Genomic DNA, 25,802 nt, shown 5'->3' with positions numbered 1-25,802 from the left:
CTAAGTTTTGGAACTAAACTAGCTCCTTTTTCAGCAAAAAGGAAAGTCTGGGGCACTGGAGAAATATCAGAAAGTAGTGCTGACCTGACGACAGTCACAGGATGTTGGTTTCTCTCTGTCTCATAGGTGGCTCCCCTACAAATTTTTCAGTATGTCTCCACCCATCAGAGTTCTTATATTCCACATTTAGTTGAGTAATAGGATGCAGAGTCAGTGCAGACAAATAATTACAGAGTCTGCTCTTTCAGTGAGAATTCTGGAGCTCGTGTAAGTACGGATCCTTCCACAAAGAACCCCTTCTCCAACATGACTTTACAGGCCCCTCAGATTTACTGGCTGAGCTCTGAATACAGTGTTGATTTTCCTGGTTCATAAAGCCAGGCAGAGTTCCTGCTGCCAGACAGGTGTATTTGTTTTTGAATGATAAGGACACACTTGCTCTCAGTTTAGGCTAATAATCAACACTTTAGACATCCTTCTAAGTCTGAAAGAGGAAAGAATGAAAAAGCCTCAGGCAACAACGTCTGTTAATGGACTCCATTTCCTTAGAGAACATATGGCCTTGTACAAGAGCTGGGTGCTCGCTGGCTAACTTTTCACGGGCAAGCAAACCCTCTGAATATTGCTTTTGAAAGCACTCTCTCATAAACAAAGCCCTGAGGTTTATTTTACCTGATTAAAAGGAAAGGAGACTTTGAGAGCCAGGAGAAATAAAATAATAAAACAGAATATATTTGCCCAAAAAAGAAACCAGAGGGAGTCAGTGCGAGTGAGAAAACCTCTTTCACCACTGTAGCCTCACAGCCTGTGAACAGCCGCCTTGGGAGTGGCAGCTTGATGAGACAAACAGTAGCAAAAGCAGACACAGCAGGGTGACCAGGGAAAAATGAGCGTGGCAAAGGAAAATTCAAAGGAAGAAAACAGAACAATTCTGCGTGTCCTTAAAGGCAGGCTAAAAACCTAATCTTTCAAACAAGGTGGTTTAGAAAGCGATGTACGGGCAAATTCAGCGTTCGGTTGCTCTGCCTTGATTGTCAAGGGGTTGGTTGGTAACTTCCAGTATCAGCTTGCCCAGCAACATGAGGAGGGTAGAAAAAACTGTCAGCGTCTTGGGCACTGACACTAATCCATCCTCCCTTGGGTTGACTGCTTGAGTCTGAGCCTCTAATCTCACTTTTCACCCTTGATTCTCAATCTATCCCACTGTTGTTTTTTCACCATCCTGAGTCAAGGAGGGTGGCTGAAAGGGGGAGGCTTGGGCTGGAATCTGGGCACCAGCAGCCAAAGATAGGCTCCCTCATTGTTCTTGATGGGCTCATGATTCTTCTTGTGGAAGAGAAAGGAACAGCTCTGCCCCTAGGAAGGGTTATGGGGCACAGTGCATCCATCATCTCCAGGGCTGTCAGGGACTGGCTGTCAGAGACTGGCTGTCAGCACTGGCTAGCAGTGAGGATTGGGCTTCTTTGCTGACAATACTTCAGGAACTTTGACACCAACTGCAGAAAAAAATGGCAGCTCCTTCCACAAGGTAGGCACGAAAGAGTGCCTGGGACCAATTTACCTTGCTTTGTTTTACTCTTGTCATGCAGCTTCATTTTGAGGATTTTAAAATCTCTGCAAATCAAACTAATCTTTCTCTTTCCCCAATTTTTCTACAATGAGGATTAAACAAAGATATTTTATAACTTAAAAAGAAAAGGTTAGTAGAAGAACTTGAAAATGTTTCACATCCTGACTTTTTTCTCTTCCTTAAAGTTAGGATATAATTAGAAAAAAACACTATTTAGAAAGGTAAATTAATGTTTTCTGAGCCGTGTATTTCTCTGATATGCATTTTGTATACAGAGAGCATGACGTTTTACAGATGATTACTAGGCTAGTACCAGCTTTAAGGATGAAGCTGTGCAGGCACTCCTTGTTCTGTGCATACTACTTGCTTCTTGGATTCCTCTTGTCTCACTTTCTTTATAATATTTCTTGTTCATTGCAACATTATTTACAACAGCCAAGATATGGAAACAACCTAAGTGTCCATCGACAGATGACTGAATAAAAAAAAAAGTAGTCTATCTATACAACGGAATACTACTCAGTCATAAAGAAGAATGAAATCTTGCCATTTGCAAATATGGATGGCTCTCAAGGGTATTATGCTAAGTAAGTCAAGAAAAGACAAACACTATATGATTTCACTTATATGTGGAATCTAAGAAAACAAAACAAATGAACAACCGAAACAAAACTCATAGATACCAAGAACAGATTGGTGGTTGCCAGAGAGATGGGGGTTTAAGCAGATGGGCAAAACAGGAGAAGGGGATCAAGAGGTACAAACTTCCAGTTTTAAAGTAAATGTCATGGTGTAATGTACAGCATGGTGACTACAGTCAATAATATTGTACTGCAAATTTGAAAAATGCTAAGAAAGTAAATCTTGAAAGTTCTCATCACAAGAAAAAAATTTATTAACACTGATGGTGACACATGGTAACTAGACTTATTGTGGTGATCATTTCACAATGTGTACAAATGTCAATTTATTATGTTGTACACCTGAAACTAATACAATGTTGTATGTCAATTATACTTAAATAAACATTTCTTTTTTGAAGTCTTTTTACCACAGGTATGTGCTGCAATTACAAATCCAGACAGAAATGTCTCCTTAAGAGATGTATACTCAAGTATTTAGGTGAAGAGTCTGCAACCTACTTAAACAGCTCAGATATATACAGATAGATGGATATGTGTGTATATGCATATATGTATATAGATGTAAACACATATACATATGCATATACATTCATATACATGTGTGTTTGTACAATTTTATACATATAAAAAAGATAAGATAAAATAGGTCAATAACTTACTGAAACAATGGAAGGTATGTGGTATTAGTTACTCCTTCTCTTTTTTTGTATGCTGAGATTTTCCATGATTAAAAACTTAAAAAGATGAATGGAAGGAAAGAAGAGGATTGGAAAGAAAGAGAGAGAATGGATGGAAGGAAATGAGGGAGGGAGGGAGGAAGGAAGAAAGAAATTCTTCCTGAAGACCCTGAAAGATGTGGGCTTAGCTGGTTTGCTCATTCTGAGAAACTTAATGGTCAACAATAGCTTATAACACTACAGTTTAACCACTCCACTCCAATTATTGTAATCTACAGTCACTTTGTGATCATCTAACTCCAACTCCCCCAGACTTCTCCATGAACTTTCACAGAGAACCTGCTCTTTGAGAGTCCTCTAAAATGCAGTAGTAAGGCTCTCTACTGGCTATTATTCCATGGGTCTGATTTGTAAGTGAGACCTGCCCTAGCAAGAGTACTTCACATCTGCTTTTTTGTGTGGTTCCATCATATCCTCTTACTGTTGACCCCCTGTCCTGAGCTAGTTGAGGGGGGTACTTTTAACTGGATGACCCAGTCAACATATGGGATAATCTGCTGGGTAATACTTTTGGGTAAGCTCTTGTTTTCCTCATAAAATGGGCCTTTCATCATTTTACCCTTAAGCTTTTGCCCTTTAGCTCCTTTTTCCTGCTTCCTGTCTGGAATGCAGACATAAGGTCTGGAATCATGGCAGCCATCTTGAGATCCTAAAGTAACCACAATAAGGATGACAGTGGAGTGGAAAGAAGGAAAAGGTCTAGGTTCCTGATGGCACTGGTGAGCCACCTCACCAGGCTTAGAATTTCTGTAGAGAAAAACAATACCCTGTAGGACTGAAACCTTGGAGAAGGGTTTTCTATAATTTGCAGCTGAAAGCGTATCTCATAGACGTGATTGATTTTGCCACTTCATAGAAGATTTGGTTCTGGCACAACTAGAGTCACTCCCAGCCTCAAGCCGCTCGGTTATGATACCCCGGTCAGAACCTGGCCTGGCCACGAGTTGCAAGGGAATGAGTCTTCCACATGTCACATTTCCTGCACTCCACTGAGGGACTGATCTTAGGCTCTACACTTGACCGTTTCTTTTGTTTTCTTTAAAGTTTTATTCTGAAAGAGCAATATTACTTTTTCAGACTATTTAGCTTGGTCCAATTCTTTCATACTAGGCAAACTTGCTACCTTTACCCCTAGAGAATTCCCTAAATATTGAGTCAAAGAAATTGACTATAGTCCATGAGTGCTGGTAAATGCAGCCATGAATTTTTTCAAGAAATCAATCTTTCTGTGGCCTGTAGAAATGTCTGGAGACTCTGAGAGAAGAATCCTGGTCTTCCTATTAGGTGGAGAGATAGGGAGAAAAGATACACTTTGGTTTTGCAAATTTATGAAGTTTAAGTAAATACGGTTCAGTTGGTAATCAGAGACAAAAATTCCTCACCTTAGTATTGCTAGCAAACCAAGACAGAATGACTTTCCCTTAGCCTTAAGTCCCCAGGCCTTGGCTTTGGACCGAGCCCTAAAATGCTTTCTGTTTTGGAAACCCCAAACCATGCAAAACTCAGTAGGTCTGGGGTTTGAACATATGAATAAAAAAAGCCAAGTTTCCGCCTGACCTTGGCTAACCTTAGAATCAATCGTTCTTCCAGTACTTGTCTGCCCGACAGTGAAGCTTGTGGTTTCATCTTGGTTTTACCACAGAACTTTGTGATGAAACACTAAGAACCCACTGAGATTTGCACTTCCATTCCTGTCTTGTTTCAAACTCTTTTTGCAAAACCTGATGACTTCTATAGCATATGACTATGTAACTCTGTAATTTCTCTTATGTTCTGCATGAGCTCAGGACCAAATTTTTGTCTAGCAATAATTTTTGAGACTCCAATGATGAAAAAGCTGAGAATATAACTAAAATCCACTCAGTGTAAAAATCAAGAAGATTCCAGGGGGGTGGAGGGTGGGAAGGGATAGACTGGGATTTCAAAATTGTAGAATAGATAAACAAGATTACACTGTATAGCACAGGGAAATATACACAAAATGTTATGGTAGCTCACAGAGAAAAAAATGTGACAATGAGTGTGTATATGTCCATGAATGACTGAAAAATTGTGCTGAACACTGGAATTCGACACAACATTGTAAAATGACTATAAATCAATAAAAAATGTTAAAAAAAATCAAGAAGATTCTATGGATATAGCACAAATCTATACGATACCACTATTAGACCAACTATAACATCAACTCAAATACTTCGAAAGTCTCAGTGAAAAAAAATTGCTGGGGGTTGCATCCCATGAGGAAGAAGAGCTGGAGAAAGGAAATCCAAGAATTGACTAATGTTGCCCCAGACTAGAAGTGCAAGAAACATAGAACCAGCATAGCATCCTAAGAGAGCCAAGGGACAAATAATTAGTGGGGGTTTTCCCCTAGGGAAGAGTAGCTCCGTATTTTACAGCCCACAGATCTATGTTAAATCAGGAAACACACATGGAAAGAAGCCAAAAATCTAAAAGCGCAGTCATCGGTTAGGACAGAATATCTCAATCTCATGAGCTGATTGTGCCATTGTAAGTGTAAGAAGTAACGTCTTCTTTCTGCACTCTCATTTGGCACTGATGTAGGTACAGGCAGGGGTGCCAAATGTCATGAGATCTCATACAATATAGATTCTTTTTTAATTGAGGTATAATTGATATATAATATTATTAGTTTCAAGAATACAACATAATGATTGAATATTTGTATATACTGCATAATGATCACCACAATAAGTTTAGTCAACATCCATAGTATAGATTCTTGTCAACTAGAAATTTGGGGAGAAATCCCATCAAACACCCATCATTTTCCCATAAAATACTGAATTCCAACATCCTTGTGTTATCAAGGTTCTGAACTGGACATAAGAAGAAATAAAAATAGAAAGCTCTATCAGCCTCAAGCCCTTTCCGAATCTGAATCCTATTCTGTAGGTTTAGAATTTTAGCCACAAAAACCCATTAACCAACTTTGGAACAAAAAAAGAATTTTTGCTTTGGCCCAAAACAGAGTCCTTTGTGAATTATGCATGATGTTTTCCAGTGGTAGGAAAAAAAAACAAGGGAAGGAGAAATACATGCCACCAGCTTCTGTAAAAATCCTGAAAGCAGAAAACTGTTTTCATAATGTTAATATTCTAGAGGCAATCCCTGGGTCAGTGATAACCTGGGGAACAACTCCTAGAACTTGAAAATTTCTGTAAAAGGGATCAAAAATGATCCAAGGAAAAGGCTAAAATGGTTGTCCCTTTCCCAGGGCCCCCTTCCCTCCACCTCTCCCAGATAGCTAGCACACAAACCATGCTATGCAATTTTCATGTCCTTCCCAAAGACCAATCTGGCAGAAACTTCATGAAACTCTTAATAGACCAAATGCATGTATTTTTTCCGCCTAAAGAGCCATTTCTACCTCCTTGCCCTCAATGGAAATTACAAGTTGTCCCAATGCTCCTGTGAGTCCTGGTCTACAGAATTACCCCATAAGTCAGAGGTGAAGTTTTCTTCACAGAGCCCATTTGAATAAAGCAATGAAAAGGGGTGTTTCTCCACTAAACCCCAAACAGGGGCTATGGCTCCAAAACCAAAATTCTAGGATGAGATTACATATTTGGCATTGAAGCCAACACGTGGTCACAGCGAAGGGTTTCCTAATTTCCTACCCTACTGCATGATATAGGTAGAGGCTCCTTAAGGTAAAAGCCACCCACCAACTGCCTATGTCACCACCATATAAAAGTCATGAGCTCATAATATAAACAGAGGACTATTTACTATATTCTTGGCACTGGCAAGCTTATAAACAATAGCTCAGTGGAATATTTTTGCATTGAGTTTGTTTCCTGAGTATGTTTTTCTTATAAATCTGCATGCTCACCCAAAGATCACATTACTCATTAGGCATTACAGCTGTCCTTGTGACCTAAAATCAAAGGGGTATTACTTGGGCACTTTCCCATAAAGAACTGCAAATGACTCCCTATTCTTGGATTGAGGTACTGGAAAATGTTTGTACATAACATCCAGCAGGTGGCACTCACATCCAAGGCTATAGGGAGCTTTCCTGTTGGCCAGGGAAATCTTTGTTCATAAAAAATTTCTTCTTACAGCTCAGTAAATAGTAGACAGATGCCTTCTTAGTGAAAAACTATGAATTTCACTCCTAGTGTCTTCTTAAATAAAGTTTTGACATTGGATATAAACAGCCAGTTGATTTATGTAATTTTTAAAAATAAAGTTCTCCAAGAATAGAGAAATTCCACACTGAAAATACAGCTTTGTGGATGTTGTGGGCTGAGTGTTTGTGTCCCCCAGGATTCATATGTTGACATCTAATCCAATGTGATGATATTTGGTGGTGGGGACTTTAGGAGGTAATTAGAGAAGAGCTCTCATGAATTGGATTAGGGCCCTTATAAGGAGAGGCCAGAAAGCTAACTCTCTGCTCTTTGTGTCAAGTGAGGACACGAGAAGACAACCCTCTTACACCCAGGAAGGAGCACACACCAAGAACCTAACCACAATGGCACCTTGACTTCCAGCTTCCAGAATTATGAGAAAAAAGGGCTTGTTGGTTAAGCCACTCCAGTCCACAGTAATTTGGCCTAAGAAATTTCTAATGTCCCTTTCCCGATTCAGTAATATTTGGAATAGGATTAAAGAGCCACATGTCACTTCGAAAATTAAAAAGCAAGCCAAAACCATTTTGAATAAGAATGAATTGAGCAGAGAAAAATAAAAGATAAAGATATTCCTTACTATAAAGATTCCCTTAACATGACAATAGTGGCTACAGTCGCCAAATCATGTTCGCAGAGGCCCAGAAATTGTTTTGCAAAAGGGATGGAATCATCATGATCACAGACTATGCTTCGAATTTATTTACCGTTGAATCACATGTATTAATTATTATTATTAATCCATATCATCCCTTCCTGAACAAGCAAAATTACTGTATTTTATTTTAGCAAAGTGACTAGGAGCACAATAAGGTTTTATTGGCAGCATAAGATCAGGTATACTAATACTCTCTAACACCGCCACTTACTGAGCGCTCAGTACACGTCATGCACTGAAAAACCTCCAACACACAGCAATTTAATCTTGACAGCAACTCCACGAGGCAGGTACCACATGTATCTCTGCTGTGTAGGAAAGGAAAACGAAGTTTAGAGGCAAGTTATATAACCTGTTTTGGCTTTATCTCCTCATTTGTACAGTGAGAACAAAGTATAAACCATTTTTTAGGGTTGTGAGAATTAAATACAACTCCATACAAAGCATTGAGCCTAGTAAGAGTAAGTGCTAAATATGTGTTTGCGATTACTGCTACTGGTGCAGCTGCCGCTACTCTACTAGTGGTACTACTACTGACACGACTATTACTATTTATTATTATTATTGTTGTTGTTGTTATCATTATTGTTGTGAAGTTATTTTATCAGGGTCACACAGACAGAAAACGGCAGAGCCACAATTTGAACTCAGGTCTGCCTGAGTCCAAAACTTGAGTGCTTGGCCTGTAGAAGACAATGCCTCCAAATACCTAACCCAGGGTAATTCTGAGAATAAAAGAGCACTTCTGGAAATTTTAAAGTTACTCTTTTTCATGGAGAGAACATACAAGAATGATCATCAGGAAACAGCCATCTCTTTAAGTTTCTCCTTCCAGACCCAAACACACACATGGACAAAGTAAATGCATCTCCTCCCCTGACCTATCTTGTGGGTCAAGATGACCTTTTGTCTTTGTGACCAAAATATGATATCTTAATGGTCATAAAATTGCATCCTTCTCAAGGGAGGTGGGTAAGGAACTAGATTTTAATGAAGAACTCTGGTGCAAGCCAGAACCACCCAGCACTGAGTCAAGGTGACCACACCATAGGGTGCAGAGCCAAGCCATCATCCTGACTTATCCAGTATCAGCAACGTGACTTAGAGGGAGCTGCAGTCCAGGCACATCAAATCACACGAATGGTGGTGCTGAACTATGGCATTAGGCAGCAAGTTCTCTGACTAGTAACTTTCATAAGTTTGGTGTGATTCTGAATATTTCTTGATAGGTTCTAGCTCATCCAGTAATTAGTGTCACTCATTGGCCATTCTTCTAACTGCCTTGGAATTCATATGTGAAATTGTTTTGGAGCAGTATATTAATACATTGCACTGAAGCCCTATTCCTAGTTTATAAGGATAAAATGAATTGATTTAAATTATATTATTTTTATGATTGAAGCATTATGCTGTACACCAGAAATTGACACATTGTAAATTGACTATACTTCAATTTTTTTAAATGATATTATTTTAGGTTTTGGATTCCTAAGACTTCGGTGTATGTCTGTGTTTTAAGCTATCATTTCTTGAACATCTTGACTCCAGTGGTATAAACAATCTAGACACATAGTTTTCTCTTCTGAATATTCAATATATGCCTCTGGAGTGCTCTCAGGTTGTCAGATGTGGTCATGATTTTAGAGACTTGTATTAGACCATGCACTAGGCACTATGCTTAGCACTTTAAATACATTACTTAATCCTATTTAATCTTCAAAGAACTAGTCTAGGTCAGTGTTCTTTACCTAGAATTAAGTTCAGGGTGTCCATGTATTTGATGGAGAAAAAAAAATCGCATCTACATTTCAATTAACCTCTAAACAAAACTTAGCATTCCCTTCATTATCGCTGGAGGCAGGAAACCAAAATAGTATTCATGGTACCAATTTGTCATCAATAGAAATCAGATATTCTCAAAGCACATTACAGTTGTTACAGATACCCCAAAGTATCACTTATACTAGTCATTATTTTAAAATTACACTAATTATTATTAAACCAATTATTTTTTATTCCCATGAGGGTCTAGATCACAATTTTACTAATTTGTTGAGTATAGGTCTTTATCGTTGATTTCAATGATATGCGTTTAAAAACATTATTCTGAGAAGAGGTGTGAAGATCTCACAGAACTGCCCAAGGTGTACTTGGTACAAAATAGAATAAGCAGCCATGGTGAAGGCTGATCACAATAAACCCTACTCCCTCTGACTAGTGGTTGGTTTATAAATTAGCTTATGACCCAATTCTGGCCAATGAGACAAAGAAAAAACCTTTTGAAGGGAGAAGGCTTCTAAAAAAGGTTGCCTCCTTCCTGAGAGCTCCAGGAAGAGAAAGTTCCTCTTGTCCTTCTTGATGTAGCTGTGATGAGATGAGATGCCTGGCACTGCTGCAACCAACCTGGGGATGCTCAACACACAGAGGGAGGGATGACAGTGACACACAGAAAATGGTCTGGCCAGGAGGCACATTGTGAGCAGGCTCCTAGAGGCCATGCCTGGAGCCTGCCCTCCTGTTTTAGCCAATTTGGGTTGTGGTTTTCTGATACTTGCCACCATACACACCTTAACCTTGTGCTGCCATACTTACTTAGGCCTTAGAGAAAAGGCCTCTCTGAGAAGGTGACACTCAAGTAGCAGGAAGGATTAGGCAGAAGAGGGGCAATCTTAAGGGTCAGAGGAAACCGAGTCTGTAAAGTCTTTGACAAGAGAACGACTTTGGCTTGTTTGAGGCATACTAAAAGCTCATAGGACAGAAGTATGATGACTGAAGGGGAGCATGAAATGAGATGATTAGAAAAAAAAGATCACATAGGGCCTTCTAGGTCACAGTTAAAAGTTTAGACTTAATTCTAAGTGTAATGGGAAGTCACTGAAGGACTGAAAGCAGAGAAGTGATATGGTCCAAAGCCCATTCTGGCTGCTGCAGTCTGGAGAACATACTGGAGAGAGGGAATAGGCAGTGGGGAGATCATCTGGGGCCATTGCAGGAATCCAGGTAAGAGATGATGGAATATTCATTCAAACAGTCATTCTCAAATTTTAGTTTGTGGAAGAATCACTTGTGGTATTTACAAGTAAACACACCAATAGATTTTGATAGAAGTGGTCTACAGATTGCATTTGTGAAACACCAATATAGAAACATTCATTAAGACCTTTGACTCGATAAGTGAGACTGTTTTCCAAAAATAACCATCTCCCAATGTAGAGGGCTTCCAGCTTTCCCAGGTAGGAACTCCTTAGGCCCTGAACTCCTTACAGCCACATGGTTTTTCCTAGTTTCACCTCCATCTCTCTGAGCATAGCCTATCTATCCCCTCTTGTGCTACACTCAATAAAAGAAGTAATGTTCCTATAACTCACTGTCCCTAATGTTCCTGAACATTATGTTTTCATCCATTCAAAAAGCACCTACTAAGCACAGTCTAAGTGCTTGGCACTGAGCTGGATTCTTGTCACATCAAAATAAATAAAACAAACCCTCTTGTATGATAGATCTTCATCTTCTTCCTCTATTTAGCTTCCCTCATATGCCCTCCATGCAATAAAACTTAGCATTATGAAGGAGAAAAGGAAGAACACAATGGGAAATTAGATCCAGTAGAAAACAGAGCAGAGGAATGTTCAATGACAAGACTTTGAAAATAGAGCCTGATAAGACTCTCCTCAGAGCCTGCATGTGATGAGGTCTTATAAATCTCTTACCTGAACCTTAAGCAAACAACAGGCATACAATCAAGACAACATCTGACTATCTGAGAGCACTCCAGAGACATGTATTGTATATTCAGCAGAGAAAACTATCTGTCTAGATTGTTTATAAACCACTGGGGTCAAGGTTTTCTTGTTGAGGGGAGGAAGAAACAAAAAGGAACTAACAGGCCGTCTTCTGAAGTTGACCAAGACACGGTCCCCAAATCACTGCATGCTGATCCCATCTGAAGGGTGGACAATTTGAGAATCCATAAGATATTATTGAGATTTTAGCCCTAGTCCTAGGCCCTTTGATGTTTAATTAATTGCTGAACCCAAGCTTATATTCGCCTCTCTAATCTCTGCCTGAATAAGACTAGAAGGGGTTTATTGAGAGCATAATTACTGTTTCTAGAAACAATGCCAGAAATTCTTTTTTAGAAGATAAACATTGAAGTGTTTTGAGTGGGCATCAAAACTGACAACAAAGCTTTAAACACTTCTGCCAAGAGTCTTACTACAACAATTATTCAGGAGGTAACAGCCTGTTCTCACGAGTAATCTAGAACCTCAAATTTCTTTTTCCTAGCCTCTCTGAACTCTTAACAACAAGATGACAAACAATAGGTTACACAGTTGCAATAAAGGAAATTATTTATTGTGTACAAATTACGCTCTCAATAAACTGACTTTGCCAACATGTTAGGCACAGTAAGGCTTTCAGTCTGCTGGCATACTCCTTGGCAGAGCTCTGAGGAAAATGTGGTTCTGATTTAAAATGTAGAAAGAAATTTTAAAATATAAAATTATAGAAATGGAACCCTGGAAGCCTAAAAGCATTATTGTATCTTAAAAGACCTGCAGTTTACTAAGGGCTAGGGGAAGACGGTAATGAAACTGCCTGCCTAATTTAAATTTACAAACTATTTATAAAACTGAACATTCAGTTGGATAGGTATTATTCTTTCTGTGCTGCCAAATGACCAGTTTCGCTGGGCTTGGAGTAGTTTTTTATTAATGGAACTATGATGCCAGTAGGCACAAACTTAGGCACTTGGAAGAATTTGGTTTCGAAAGTGTAACCAAAGCTCATGCACATGCTTATATTTGTTAACCAGCACAAATACAATTGTTCCAAAAAGATAGCACTGTTTGTATTAGATTTGTTTTTCCTGGTTTAATACACCATTAAATGCCAAAAAGTTCACCAAATCTAGCTAGATACAAATCTTTCTCTCATTACCTTATGGATATTTACTATGGTTAACACCTTCCTGGGGTGCTCTGGCAGCATTTTTGTTTTGGGGTTTTTAATGAAAATCATGCCTAGCAAAGGTCTGGAGTCAAATTCTAAAGATAAAGATCCTCTTAAAAATTTTTTATAGTAAAAATATTTATCTCCCCTCCCCGCCAAACATGAGTGGTAATATATATTACTTGCAACTCAGTGAAACCAATCTATACTTTTGTTATAACATAAGTGATGTTACCATGATGCTTTTCTGTGTGATTATGCTTCTCATTTCTCAGGGACAGTCTGTCTCAGGGCATTCATTCAGCTACCTGAACAGTTTTCAGTTTCCACCAGCACAATCTTATCAGAAGAGATTGGGCAGGGAGATAAGGCTGTCCCATATATGGTTGCATCTGGAGTCTGTAGCCAAACCCCCACTGTTAATGCTAGATTTGACCTAAGAACCATTCTGCAGATTGCTCATGAATAACATTTTTAACCATAATTCTCTGCTCATTGTTAGAAAGGAGAGTTTTCTTTATATTTAACTGGTCAACTCTTTAAAATAAATGTGACCTCAATTCTGTGAATTAGCTAGTGGCCATGGGCAGATTCCTTCTGAGACAGCCACTTTAAATCATACTACCAGGAGGGGAGAGGCGTTTCTCGATGGTGGTTTTCCAACTATTGCCAAACTCTTAAGGTAGAAAAACGTTCCTAAAAGAGCCAAGGTTACATTCCACCACCCCTTTGCCTTACATCCATCATTAACAAAGACAGCACTAAGTCTAAAATCTCATGAGATGCTTATTGTTTTAAACCTTACTTTTATCATCATCGCTTATAACATACATGACCACAATTTCTCTTTTTCTGAGATTTCATTCTAAGCAAAATTTCTAATTTAATGGTAACACTTGAGAGCATATCTAAATATTTGGATTCATTTCTGGTGAAAACAAACGGGCCAGAATTTTAGCAGAGATCACTGTGCTGACATGTCTGCTTCCTACATGCAAAGCAATTGGCTCAACCAGGCAACAGAAGCACAGAAAAGTTCATTCAGTCATCTAGTGTTACATTTTTCCCTTTTCAAATCTTTGGCTAATTTGAAGCACAGCCTTATCAGGAAAAGAAAGAAATATTTTCTCTTATCCCTCTTAATCCATCTTCATTATCAACTCTAATATCTCCTCCCACTAACCTTAATTAATTACCCACTTAATGAATGAATCAGTCATTCAATAAAGATGGCATTTATTTCCATTTGTAAAGGCAATTGCATCGAACCTACTTGGAGCGGTTATGAGAATGTGTGAAAGAGGAAGACATAAGGAAAAAAAGGATACAGGTTTTAAGAGATGACTAGATAAGTCAAATTGCTGTGAAAATAAATGTTACACTTCCCATATGTTACCAAAAACGTAGACATGAGAAATTCACTGCTGGTCTTGGTTACTGTCTCTAAATAGCTGATTCACCATAAGACTTTTTTTGACATGAGCTGGCCATGGATGTACTTTATCTGAGATGGTACTTCATTCATCCTAATAATCCACTGTTTCTACAAAAACCAGTAAGTGATATTTTTTCTCACTAAAAAAAAATTTACCCAATCTAACAGCCCAAGTGAATACTATGTACATATAGTCATTAGTATCACAGTCTCAATAATTTATTAAAAATTTAGAAATTTTAATATTTTTCTTCTGTAAAAAAAATCTGTAGATATTATCATTTTTGTTCAGTCTTAAGAGGTTAAATCAATGAAAATATGTCTAAACAGAAAATCTTCCTTGGCCATTAGCTTAACAGCCACTCACAAAAAAATACCACACTAAAATCTAGAACAGGAAGTGAAGAATAAATAAATATCACTTCCAGTTATGGCTGGAACATAAATGAGCATAAGGAAGGTCTTAAACCTGAATTTCAGCCAAGATACCAGGATTGTTGATACCACTTCCAACAGAACTGACAAATATTAAGGTGAGTTATGTGATCAGGACTTGAGGTTTTATTTCTCATCTAAGAAATATGAAATATTAGAACTCTCTGCTCTTACTGGACAAAAGATGTATTTTCAGTTTTTAACTAGTTAGTGTCCTCAGTCAGAGAGCTAGTGCCAGAATTACACATAATAGTCTGAATCAAATTAGTCTTCACAATATAGACTGGCTTGTGAGCCAAGAAGGAACTGTAGATCAGGCTCCGGACCTTCTGCCTCTTACCCACTCTACCCAGGAGGGGATGAAGTCACCAAAAGAATTTCCCATAAGAAACCACAAACCCCAATACCTCTGGTACCACCTGCATGTCCTTTCTGCACAAGGTTTGGCCCACTCCAACTGTTTAATTCTTGAGAGCCAATAGGTATACAACTGTACCAAACCACTGAATTGCACAATGTTACTTGAGACAAACTGAATGTGAAAGGCTATTTTATGGGTATTTTGCCTTCACTCCTGCAGGTAATACAATCCACAGTACACCCACTGGCTAGCAGTATTTGATTCTCCTAATCCTCATTACCATACTTCCTTTGGTACACTTCTCAAGGGAAGTATGGCTGACAGCACCAGCAAAGAAAATAGGTCTTTCTTAATCGTGTTGTGCAAAAGAAGTGTACTGAAAGATTAGAATCAATCTTGAGTCTTGTTTGTGAGTTTTCTTCATATCTCCACAAAATTTGATACCTTTGTTTTACTATATTTAATCCATGTATTTCAGGTAATTATTAAAATTCAAGTCCTCATTACCCTAAAGTCATACACGATCTAGTTTAAAAGGGGGGTGGTGGTGACAAATTATAGTATTTGTCATGTGCATGTTTTTACACTAAGTTGGCCACCATATAATGCTAAACACTTGGACTTCAAAAAATAAAGCTTATATTTCATTTCATTCCTTGTTTAGCTCAGCTAACTAATGTTAAAAATCTTTAAATTTTATAAGAAATGGGCTTATTTTTCCATTGTTTCTGGCCTTAATCAAAAGAGGAAAAAATGCTTTTAACAGTTGAAGGTCCAGTTAGCTATCTGAGATTGACCTTTAATTAAAATCATAAACTGTCATGCATCATAAAATATACTGAAAATATCTAGTATGTTATCTTCTAACCACTCTATGAGGGCTAATTCATTTTAGCTATAACTAATTTCCAGTGGAAAGAAATTTACTGTACTTCTCAGCATTATTGACAAATAAGTCTTTCAATGTCATAGAGGCTAAGTGATTGAACAGGAACAACAGCTTCAGCACTTACATATAAATCCTTCAGAGAAATTCTAGCATTGAGGGGCCTGCATTTCCACATTTATTTTATTTCACTGTGATACATCTACAGAGTAGAAATAAGACTCCTCTCTTTATCCAGCCTTCAAGTTTAGTCATATATTTTTTTATTTGAAATAAACTAAAGCTGATTTAGAGCGGACATGCCTTTTAGAATGCCCTGAGGCCTTTCATGTCTTGAATTGATATGCTAAAGCTTGGACTCTACCCAAACTTCCTTGAAGAACCCTCTGCAAAGTTTAATCTAATTTGAATTAACTTATTCCTCAGCATAAAATGCTCTTTCTTATTTCTCTTTATTTTTTGAGTGAGCACATAGACACATTTTTGTGTTTCTAAACATGTGGATGCTGGAACAATTTAGAAAGAAAAAGCACTACATATTTCTTCATTTCAGTCATGTTAAAAAGCAGTGGCAGAAAGCATAATTCTGAGAACTCCTGGCCCTGACACTATGCAAGTCATTTCACAATATGCAAATGATTTAGCAGCAATATAGTCATAGTTCCTAACAAATATTTCTCTGATTATAGGACACATTCTTAAAAGTGATGGGCTTTAACTCTCACTTTTTCTATCCATTTCTGTCTGTGTACTGCTTACATTCAAATCTTTACTTTATAAATAAAAGTAATATTAGAACATGTATTTTCCAAAAATAAATTCTTGTGTGGACAAGTGCAAATCTACAGGCCTAAGACAGAGTATATAACAGACCTTTCTGATAAATTTCTAAACATGCATCTGCTCCCTCTACTTCTACCTCAAGGAATTCATGAGTGTGATATCATTTTTTTAAATTAGAAAGTGTTGAACTTATCCTGAGCATGTATGGTGACTGACTACAAATTGATCAACTTTCCTAAACTAAAAACTTAAATATATAGTTTTCAGTTGGCTAGGAGACTTTTGAAGAAAAATGAAGATGCTGAAGGAAAATGTAGAGTTAAAGAGCTGGGTACAAGATGCCTCTTCCAGTAATGACAACGAAATCATTGCGAAGGGATTGCAGTGCATGAGAATCCCTTCTTAAAGACACCTACCACATGCACACTCTACCTACTCTCTAGGTTTTATATTTACCTTTCCTGCAGTTGTCCCTCCTACTAGCAGTTCTCTGGTCTCTGGTTCTACCACTGAGTCAGTCTAGGGAGAAACGTCCCAGCATAATCCCAGAAGTTCTCTCTCATAGTCTCTCTCTCATTCTCTCTCTCTCTCTCATTTACCCATGCAAATTTCAGCTATGCATTTTGCTTTCAATAATACCTGAATGAGAAAGTCCTTGAAATCAGAGAAGGCTGTGTGACATGTCGAAATGAACTGTTCATCCCTAGTGATCATTAGAGTGTCACCAGAGAAGAAATGTACCCAAGAGGGTCCTGCAAAATTCCAACTCTGGGAATTGTGATCTATCTAAAGACTCTGTCATTTCAGCAGCCCATTCATTTACTCAAAAAATATTTATCAGGTGCTATTATACCAGGACTGTGTTAACATCAGCAAGGCATTAAATTTTCAAAGTACTTTCTTATTCTACACTTATGTTGACACATTTAGGTGGGGCATTAAATTCTCTACTCCGCTGAATGCTTTAGTTTCCTTCGAAGTCATTTGTCATTTTCAGGCACATTTAAGTAGGTTTTATTTTTCATCAATGGAACACTACCATACGTGATGGCATCTACATAAGTGTTCAAATCATGAAGAACAATACAGATGACAAATTCCAAACATTGTGGGTTTAAATGTCACTTCAGAATTAAGTTCCTGGAGTTAAACTTCCAGATTCTAAACTCAGGGATTCAAGAAATGAAATTCAGTTTTGGCTACCCTGAAGGCTAATCAGACCTTAGGTCCCTGTTAGAATAACTTCTGCTTCTATCAATGTCTCAGACAAAAGGAGCAAATGGCCATACCCTGCCCTCACTGGAAACTCTACAATCATGGGAATTTTCCCAGGAGGCTTTGTGAAAGTCTAAGGAAGGTTCAAGCATGTTACAATTATAGCTACTATTCATTAAATGTGTTTTGTGCCAAGCACTCTACATTTAATACTTCATCTCATTTAAGGTACCCATGCAATGTAAGTTTCATAGTTTCTATTTTCCCTGATGAGGCTGGGCGAAATTAGGTAACTTGCCCTGAGTCATACAGTTTGCAAGTGTATGCAAGTGATGGGTCTGTGACCACGCATTATTCTACTTCCCAGCAGTCAGTTCTCCCTGTAATGTATTTCTAACGTGTTTCTTTAAAAAGAAAAGAAAATCACCTCCCTAGACCCCATGAAGGTTGGGGAGAAAGATGGGGACTGATAACTCTGTCTGGGAAAGATTTCTGAATTCATGGAGAAAGAAAAAAGGAAATTCTGTAAGAGAACAAAGCAGTCGCAGCTGTCTGGGTTAAGGAGAAAAACTCGCCTTGAGGGGCCTTGGGTTTACTTCTTCCTACCAACCCTGAGGTCGCGCGGGCACCGGGCGCAGTGATTGACAGGAAGGTAAGACCCAAGGACGCGGTTGGCCGCGCGGGGGTCGGAGCGTCAACTTCTCCCCGCCACCTCCCAGCCCCCGGCGGGGAGCCTCCACTGCCAGTACGGGAGAGGCCGGAGGCAGACGGATGCTGCTAACTGATGAGGGCAGCCGAGCGCGAGGGCGCTGAGTGAGGCCCGAGCGTCCTCCTGCCCGGCCTCAGGGTCCCGGCAGCCCAACCTGCGCAGGCCCGGGGTCGGTTGGAAGGGAAACCTCCGCCCAAGAGCTGGTGCTGGGTCCCAGAGCGTCCACCCAGGCCACTGTGGGAGCAAAGGTGGGGCCGGGGCTGCGCTGAGGCCCGCGGGGGCTCTAGGCCCTGATGCAGAGGCCGGGCTACCGCCTGGGGTCTGCTCAGGGCCTGTGGCCAGGTTTTCCTTCCCACTCCGGGTTGACCCTAAAGACAGATGTAATCGTGCGGGCGGCAGCGGCCCACGCTGTCTGGAGGCGCAGGGCGCTAGGGACGCGGCGTGGAAACCGTCCTGAGGGGCACCCCCGCCTCTCGCGCGCAGCTCTCTCCCCGCTCTGCTCTCCTCTCCTCCTTTCCTGTCTCAGAAAGCCTGCCAGCCGTGGCCCCAACCCGTTCCATTCTCCTCCCCCTACCCCGCGCGGGGCTCCGCTTTCCCTCCATCAACTCCAGGCCGAATTCAATCCGAGAAGGCTCCTTTGAGCTTTTGTGTTTGCTGGGGGAGATTGTGGGCGCAGGAGGGATCGCGTTACAACTTTCATTTCCTGAAATGTTTGAGGGAACATCCAGGGTTTTTATCCCCCCATCAGGCCGGGCGATGGGCTCGGGTTTCAGGCCTTGTCACTCAGCTGTCACCAAACAAACGAAGCTCTCAGAGCCCCAGAGAGGGAGAGCTACCTGCTATTCATGACCCCTGGAGCAGGTGATCGCTCATGGGAAAAACAGGTAGAATTAATCATAGGGCTGTTCTCTGTTTCCTCTCCTTTTTGGCAGACCTGCCCACAGTGTGAAACCTGTCAGAAAAAAAAATTAACTCTTTCTTATTCCCCAGGGGAACTAAAAATACATTTTCAGAAAACCCACCACACACATTCACACCAAATGACCCGAATGACATTTTGAGGGAACATCTTCACATCCACTCCATCTTGCAATTTCTTAGTTTGTGTTCCCATCTTAGTGGGACTTGGAACATAGGAGAACCAGGAGAGAATGTGGCATCTTCGGGTTACCTGGGTCTATCTATTGAAAGGAGTCCCAAGTGTGGTCTTTGAACAGGTAGATTTCAACATCTCCTTCCTGACTGGGTGTCAATGCAGTTGGGCTTGATCCTAATAAAAGGAAAATATCTACCCTAATAGGAGTTTCTAGACAACTTCTGTAAGTGGGTGTTTCCCTTGCCCAGATTCTTCCCTAAGTCAACCTTGTTGAGTATCCATATTGGGGTCTGTATTGGAAAATCCAAATGATTTCAAATTTTCCCTTATTCATTTAATTCCTAACTCAATTCCCTTAGTTGAACAAAAGCAGAAAGGTTAGCATCCTGGTGTTCTTTGTTGTGAGGCTACTGTTTACCTGCTACTTATTAAATATTACAATATAAACTTTAAGTTATACCTTTACTTTTTATTTTGTCCTAGCTTTCTTTTCCCTATACCTCTTTCCCTCCTAGAAATAAAAAAGAAAGGGAAAGAGGAAATGCATACAGATTTGTTTCTAAGATAATGCTGGAAAATTTAACCAGGACAGCTTGGGAACCTTAAATCAGACTGATTTTTTTTTTAAAAGAAATTTGATAAGGGGGCCTGCATTGACATTCTGCCTTTTAGTTTTTCCAGAAAAGTTTTGTTTTGGGGTTGTTGGTTTTTGTTTTGTTTTGTTTTTGGTGAGAAATTAGGAGATACACTGTATGTAAAAATAATCCTCCAGCCTCCATTATGAAGATTCTGTCTGTTTATTTTGAAAACAGCCATAGGTTCCAGTTTCCCAGAACTGATTTTCTTAGATTAGCTATTTGTGCTCAGAGGTAGAGCCCTGAGCAATATTATTCTTCAATTAAAATCAAGAACTTGACTTTAGAAGGAAGCATGTTATGTTTATATAACATCAGCAATACATAGAAAATATTCCCCACACATATCTGAAGACAGACAAGGCTTCAATTGTTTAAATGTTCTTTTCACTTCATAGATACTAAGTCATGTTGACCTATCTAGCTTAATTTTTTTAAGCTTGTTACCTACTTTCATATTCCCCGCTTCCTAAATACAGAGCTAATGCTTCTTCCTTGTAACTACCTCCTTGACTTAGAGGTAAAATTTCCTTTTGCAAGGTATTGCACACTACGCCACCTCACCCTCAAAATGTGCATTTTCTACACAAGGACTTTTGTACATTGTAAGTTGCTGCTCCCCTCCACCAGCCACACCAATCCCCACAACTATCACACACACACACACACACACACACACACACACACACACACACACACACAAAGCTGCAGAAATTAAGAGAAACATTACTGCATACTGATGCTTATATTTTGAATATAATATCTGAGAGCCAACTAAAGATGTCACATCTATGGGGGTTTGGTTTGGTTTGTTATTTTTTTCACAGTCCCATTGTCTTTCTATGATTGGATAACTGGCAATTCAAATTAGAACTGAAGTGCTACAAAGTAGCTAAAGTCGTGCCTTAAGTTGCGGGGGGGGGGGTTAGTTGAGTTTGTAAGGTGTAAAGAACACCTAGAAATTTGGTTTTACAGACACGCTGGTTGGAACCAACAGATTTTGTTATCAGGGATACCAACTGACCAGCTCTATGAAATGTTAAAGAACATTTCAAAAAAAATTTTTAGGTATCTTAAGGCAATTAAATGACATGTTAGTAAAAATATGTAGTCTGGGACTCTTTTTTTCCTTTAAGATCCCACATGCATATCAGCTCAGGTCCTGAAGCACTACCCCAATACTAACCCACCTACCCCCCAAAAAACTGTATCTATTATAAATAAGCCATGGCATTTTAAAAGTTATAATTAATTTTTAATCCCATATTAAATTATATAGCAAATTAAGATAAATTTGTCTTGTGTTAATCCATCAGTGCTTCTATTCAGATCTGCCTATGTCAGTCTCACAAAAAAATTATCTTCTAAGTTAGGGAGGGTGCAAAGGACAGGGGACCAGAGGGAGGGAACTGGTATACATTTCCATGCCTCCTTATTATAGTAGGTAAAGGGCCAGAATCTATCTTTCTATTTGTCTGTCTTTTTAATGACAACCACTAATGGCAGTGAGGAAGGGAGAACAGCCAGTATCACCTAATAGTATTTTAATTACAGTTGGGTGGCCACTTCAGGTATGCTTAAGTGTGTGTTAAATCTGAAGTCAAACCTTTTCTCTTTCAAAGATAAGATTGTTTGGGTTGGGTTTTTTGTTTTTTTGGGGGGTAGGTTTTGTTTTGTTGGTTGTTCTTTCTGAATTTGCCTCTTGATCATGGGGAAGGGCGGGGGTGTGATTTTAAGAATATTTTGTGACATGGCAAAGGAAAACAATTAGTGAGCACTTTACCAAAAGGTGGGGTGGGGGAGACCCCAAGATAGCAAAGCAATATAGGGGAGCAAACCTTAAGGTGAGTGCTGGAGTCTCAGCTGTTCCTTAAGTTAAAAGGAAAGAAGCTGAAACTCAGATGTGGAAGAGACAGGCGTCCACGCGCCTCAAGCAGCCTCTTTCTCTTTGTTTTTAAATGCTACTGCAGTGTTGTTCCTCGCTGTCTGAAAGGACCACAGTGCCTAAAACACTGATTGCCATCCTCAGTGGGAGAACGGGTTTCCAATTTCATCAGCTGGAACGAAGTTGTGTGTATAGTCGGCTTAAAACATTAGAGAAAATGAGGCCTTCCCAGGGCAATACTTTTTCTGGGTAAGACAATAAGCCAACAATTCGCCCATGATTTTGACTTTTCGGTCCTGACTGGCTTACCCAGATCTTTAGAGAATCTTTCAGATGGAGCTCTTGGATTCAATCAGACTTGGGGGCCGGGGGTAGGGGGCGGGGGGAGGGAACACTGTGACCTTGAAGGGACTCATAAGTTCCCGCCTAAGGTTGCTGAGCATACCTGCGGGCTAAAGGACTGAGCCCTCGAGTATCCTTGGTGTGAATTGCCCCTGGGGACGAAGTGGGCACAGACACTAGTTCCTCTGCCTTCGGGCGGCTGGAGGAGGTAGTTAGGGAGAATTTTTGGTCTTCTACTCCTGGGAAGAGCTCAAAAAAAAGGAGAAATGGAGCACAGAGAGCACGTGGGCCACCAGCGAGTCTCCTCACCTTAACTTTGACCCACCTGTTCCTGTCAGCGCCGCCTATGCTACCAAAGAAGGGCAGTGTGCCCCGCCACAGCCCATTCCGAAGCGCGCTGCGGGCCTCTGCCCGCGTCTTCCTGTTGGGGCCCCGGACGGTGCGCGGAGAAGAGGCTGCTGCTCGCCCTGGAGCCACGGGCCATGGGGGAAACGCCCGACCAGGCCTCGCCAAGGAAGCCGAGCTGCCGCCTGGTCCTGACTGCGACTCTAAAGAGCAGGGCCGCTCTCCTAGGCTGTTGAAGTTCTAGTGACAAGCCCAGGAAGGGGCGCCCTCTGGCTGGTACCCCTCCCCCGAGAGCGCGGGTGAAGAGCCCAGGTCGGAGAGCCAAAGCCGAGGCGGCAGGAAGCAAAGGAAACGGGCCATACCTGAAGCAGGAAGGGTGGCGGAGCCTAGGCAGCCTCCCGACCAGGCTCTGAGGCCTGAGCCGGCTGTCCTGGGCCCACAGCGCGGCGTCTGAGAACGAGGGAGCGCTCCCACCTGCCGCGCGGCCCGGGAGCCGCAGGTGGCCCAGGCTGCTTCATCCCGCCGTAACCGGGCCTGGTCCAACCCGCAATCCTGCGTCTGGCGCGGCTCACGTGCCTCGCCCCGAACTAACTCCTTGACTTGGAGAGCGAGACCCGACTTGGGTTTGGGATGTGGCTCCGAGGTGCCCAAGGCCACGGCAGCTGCGTTGTCTCGCGAAGCTCAGGCTGCGGCCTCCTCCACGGCCTGACCCTTCGAGGCCAGGCTGGCAGCCTCTGCTTTCAGGGGCTCCGCGGGCCGGACCATCAGGCCCCGCGCCTGGAGCTGCGCTGTGGTGCGGCTCCCGGGACGCGCGCGGTTCTCGCAAGCGGTGAAGGGGACTAGCAGCGGAGGGGGACAGAGGGCGGCGTCCTGACTGCCCGCGCCTCGGGAGGGCAGAGCGGCCAGAGCAGCCTCCGGAGTCTGCAGGTGGCAGGAGAAGCTCCTCCAGTTTTTTGCAGCCAGAGTAGCGTGGAACGGAAGCCTCTAGCTCCCCAACCTGGAGTTCTGCCTGAAGACTCGATCGACCAAAGACCTCCAGGCGGGGGAAGTGGTAGGACTGGAGCTCCTTCGCCCACAGTCTCCGCTGCAGGCGCGGCGGCGGCAGAGCAGAGGGAAGGCTGCTCCACGCGGGGTCAGTGCCAGGTGCCGGACTGGCCCTCAGGGTGCGGGGGAAAGCAACGTGACAAGGGTCACTGCTCAGCAAACTCAAAGTTCGAACATAAGCGCCAACGCCACTGTCTCTTCCTGGACGCGTCCACTTCATCTCAGGGTCAAGACCAAGCTGTCCTTGGCTAGAGAATAGTTCAAGACCTGCAGTGCCAGACCCCAGCGGCGCCGTTTTCCCAGCCCGCAGTTAGTGGGGCTTTGAGCGCTCTTAAATCCTTACCTGCTAAGCCAAATTCACGAACCACCGGCCAGAGCCCTTGGTCTCCTGAGTATATAGGAAGCTTCAGCCAAGAGGTCAAGGCGAACAGGTAGTGGGGACCTGAACAATCCTGTGTTCAGATTTAAAACGTCCAAAAATTAAAAAATAGCCCGTGTGTGTGTGCGTGTGTGTGTTTAATTTTACTTGGCAAAATTCTGTGAAGTTTTATCCTAAAAACACTTTACTTATAAGCTGCTGTTCATTACTTTGTCTATAGTTATGAAATCTGTAAAGGAGAAATGGAAAAGCGGCTTTTGATTCAGTTAAACTACGAGGCCGAGAAGGTAAATTGGAGGTCCCTTAACAGCTGGTCCTTGAAGATTTCCTCGAGGGAAAAAAAATATGGTTAGTTCCCTCTAATGATCGCTCTAAAATGATTACCAAGAAAACTCAAAGCAATATGCAGCTTTCTTGCCTCCTCCTGTTTGTCCCCGGTTTAGCCAGACTGAGAGGAGGATGGTAAGGGAGGCACATTGTGCAATTTCTTATTAAACACATCTGGAATATGCGCGCTCTGGATCAAATGCCAGGGATTTTACAAAGAGTTTATGACTGTGACAGAAAACTGTCCTTTTAACGAGTTTACAAGCAGTAATCACAGGGGCTTTTACAGGACGGGCCCGCTCTACTCGCCAGATCTGCAGACATTTCCAAGATTCACCAACCAAGGGAGCAGGAAGTGGGCCCAGGCGCCCAGGGAGACAGAACTTCCAGGAGTCTAAAATTATACTAAACAGAGCTGGAAGAGTGGGGGGTAGTCATCAGAGTAGGAAGAGAGGGCATGTAAGAAATTAAAGTAATTGGCCCTTCCTATTTTCCAGGGAGATTTCCGCGGTGTCCTTTGAAGCCTGTCAGGGTCATTGAAAGCTATCTTTGTGCAGGGTGTTTGTTTTGGGGAGTGAATGTGAAGAATGCGAGGAGAACCCCTGTGAGAGCCCCTCCTGCAGAGGGTGGCATTTCTCCGTGGCCCAAGACGTGGAGAATAAACACCCTAGTGACTTAAATAAACACCAACTTAATGATCCAAAACACTAACAAGGGAGATTGGGACCCTGAGCTCCCAATCCAAATGATGGTCTCTGAGCGGCTGTGTGAACATCTGTCCATCATTGAGGGGAAAAATGACTTTATAAGTAAAAGTGACTACAGTTAAATACAGTGACCCTTTCTCCCTTGAACTCAGTCAAAGCCATCTGACATTAAAAAAAAGAAATCCGTAATAAGGCCTTAATGCCCTGCCCATCCCCTTCTAGATCAGGACAGGAAAGATAGGAATGAGTAAGAAGAAAGAAAGAAGTTAATGGTGACATAGAGGGAGAAAAATTAAAATTTTGAAACTGTCATGTCAGAAAATAAATAGACTTCCTCTGGGAAACAATATTTTACAAAGCACAAGCAAGCCTGTTATCCTGAGTAGAATTTTAATAAATAATGCCATTTGTTTCACTAATTTTAAAAGCTAAATACAAAGATACATCATTTTTGCCTCAGGCAAAAATAATATGGAGCCTACATAATTACTGGGAT

The 25,802-nt window shown here is 41.2% G+C and overlaps 1 protein-coding gene across 4 annotated transcripts in view; it reads right to left on the bottom strand.

Annotated features, from left to right (window-relative positions):
• LOC123618867 (uncharacterized) overlaps window positions 1-24,160 on the bottom strand; it is a 56,432-nt gene extending 32,272 nt beyond the window's left edge. For 3 of the 4 annotated variants that reach the window (XM_074365436.1, XM_074365438.1, XM_074365439.1), the window contains exon 1: window positions 23,212-24,160. In XM_074365436.1, the coding sequence (XP_074221537.1) occupies window positions 23,418-24,113 (696 nt within the window). In that variant the 5' untranslated portion in view covers window positions 24,114-24,160 and the 3' untranslated portion in view covers window positions 23,212-23,417. Of the gene's footprint in view, window positions 1-7,980; window positions 8,078-23,211 lie in introns of all 4 variants that reach the window. The other variant, XM_074365437.1, reaches the window with a different exon arrangement.
• Between the last annotated feature and the right edge of the window lie 1,642 nt (window positions 24,161-25,802).

Source organism: Camelus bactrianus, chromosome 6 (genome assembly GCF_048773025.1).
Source record: "Camelus bactrianus isolate YW-2024 breed Bactrian camel chromosome 6, ASM4877302v1, whole genome shotgun sequence".
In the NCBI taxonomy this organism is placed as follows: domain Eukaryota; kingdom Metazoa; phylum Chordata; class Mammalia; order Artiodactyla; family Camelidae; genus Camelus; species Camelus bactrianus.
Note: the sequence above shows the minus strand (reverse complement) of the source record. Positions and strands in the feature narration are given on the sequence as shown.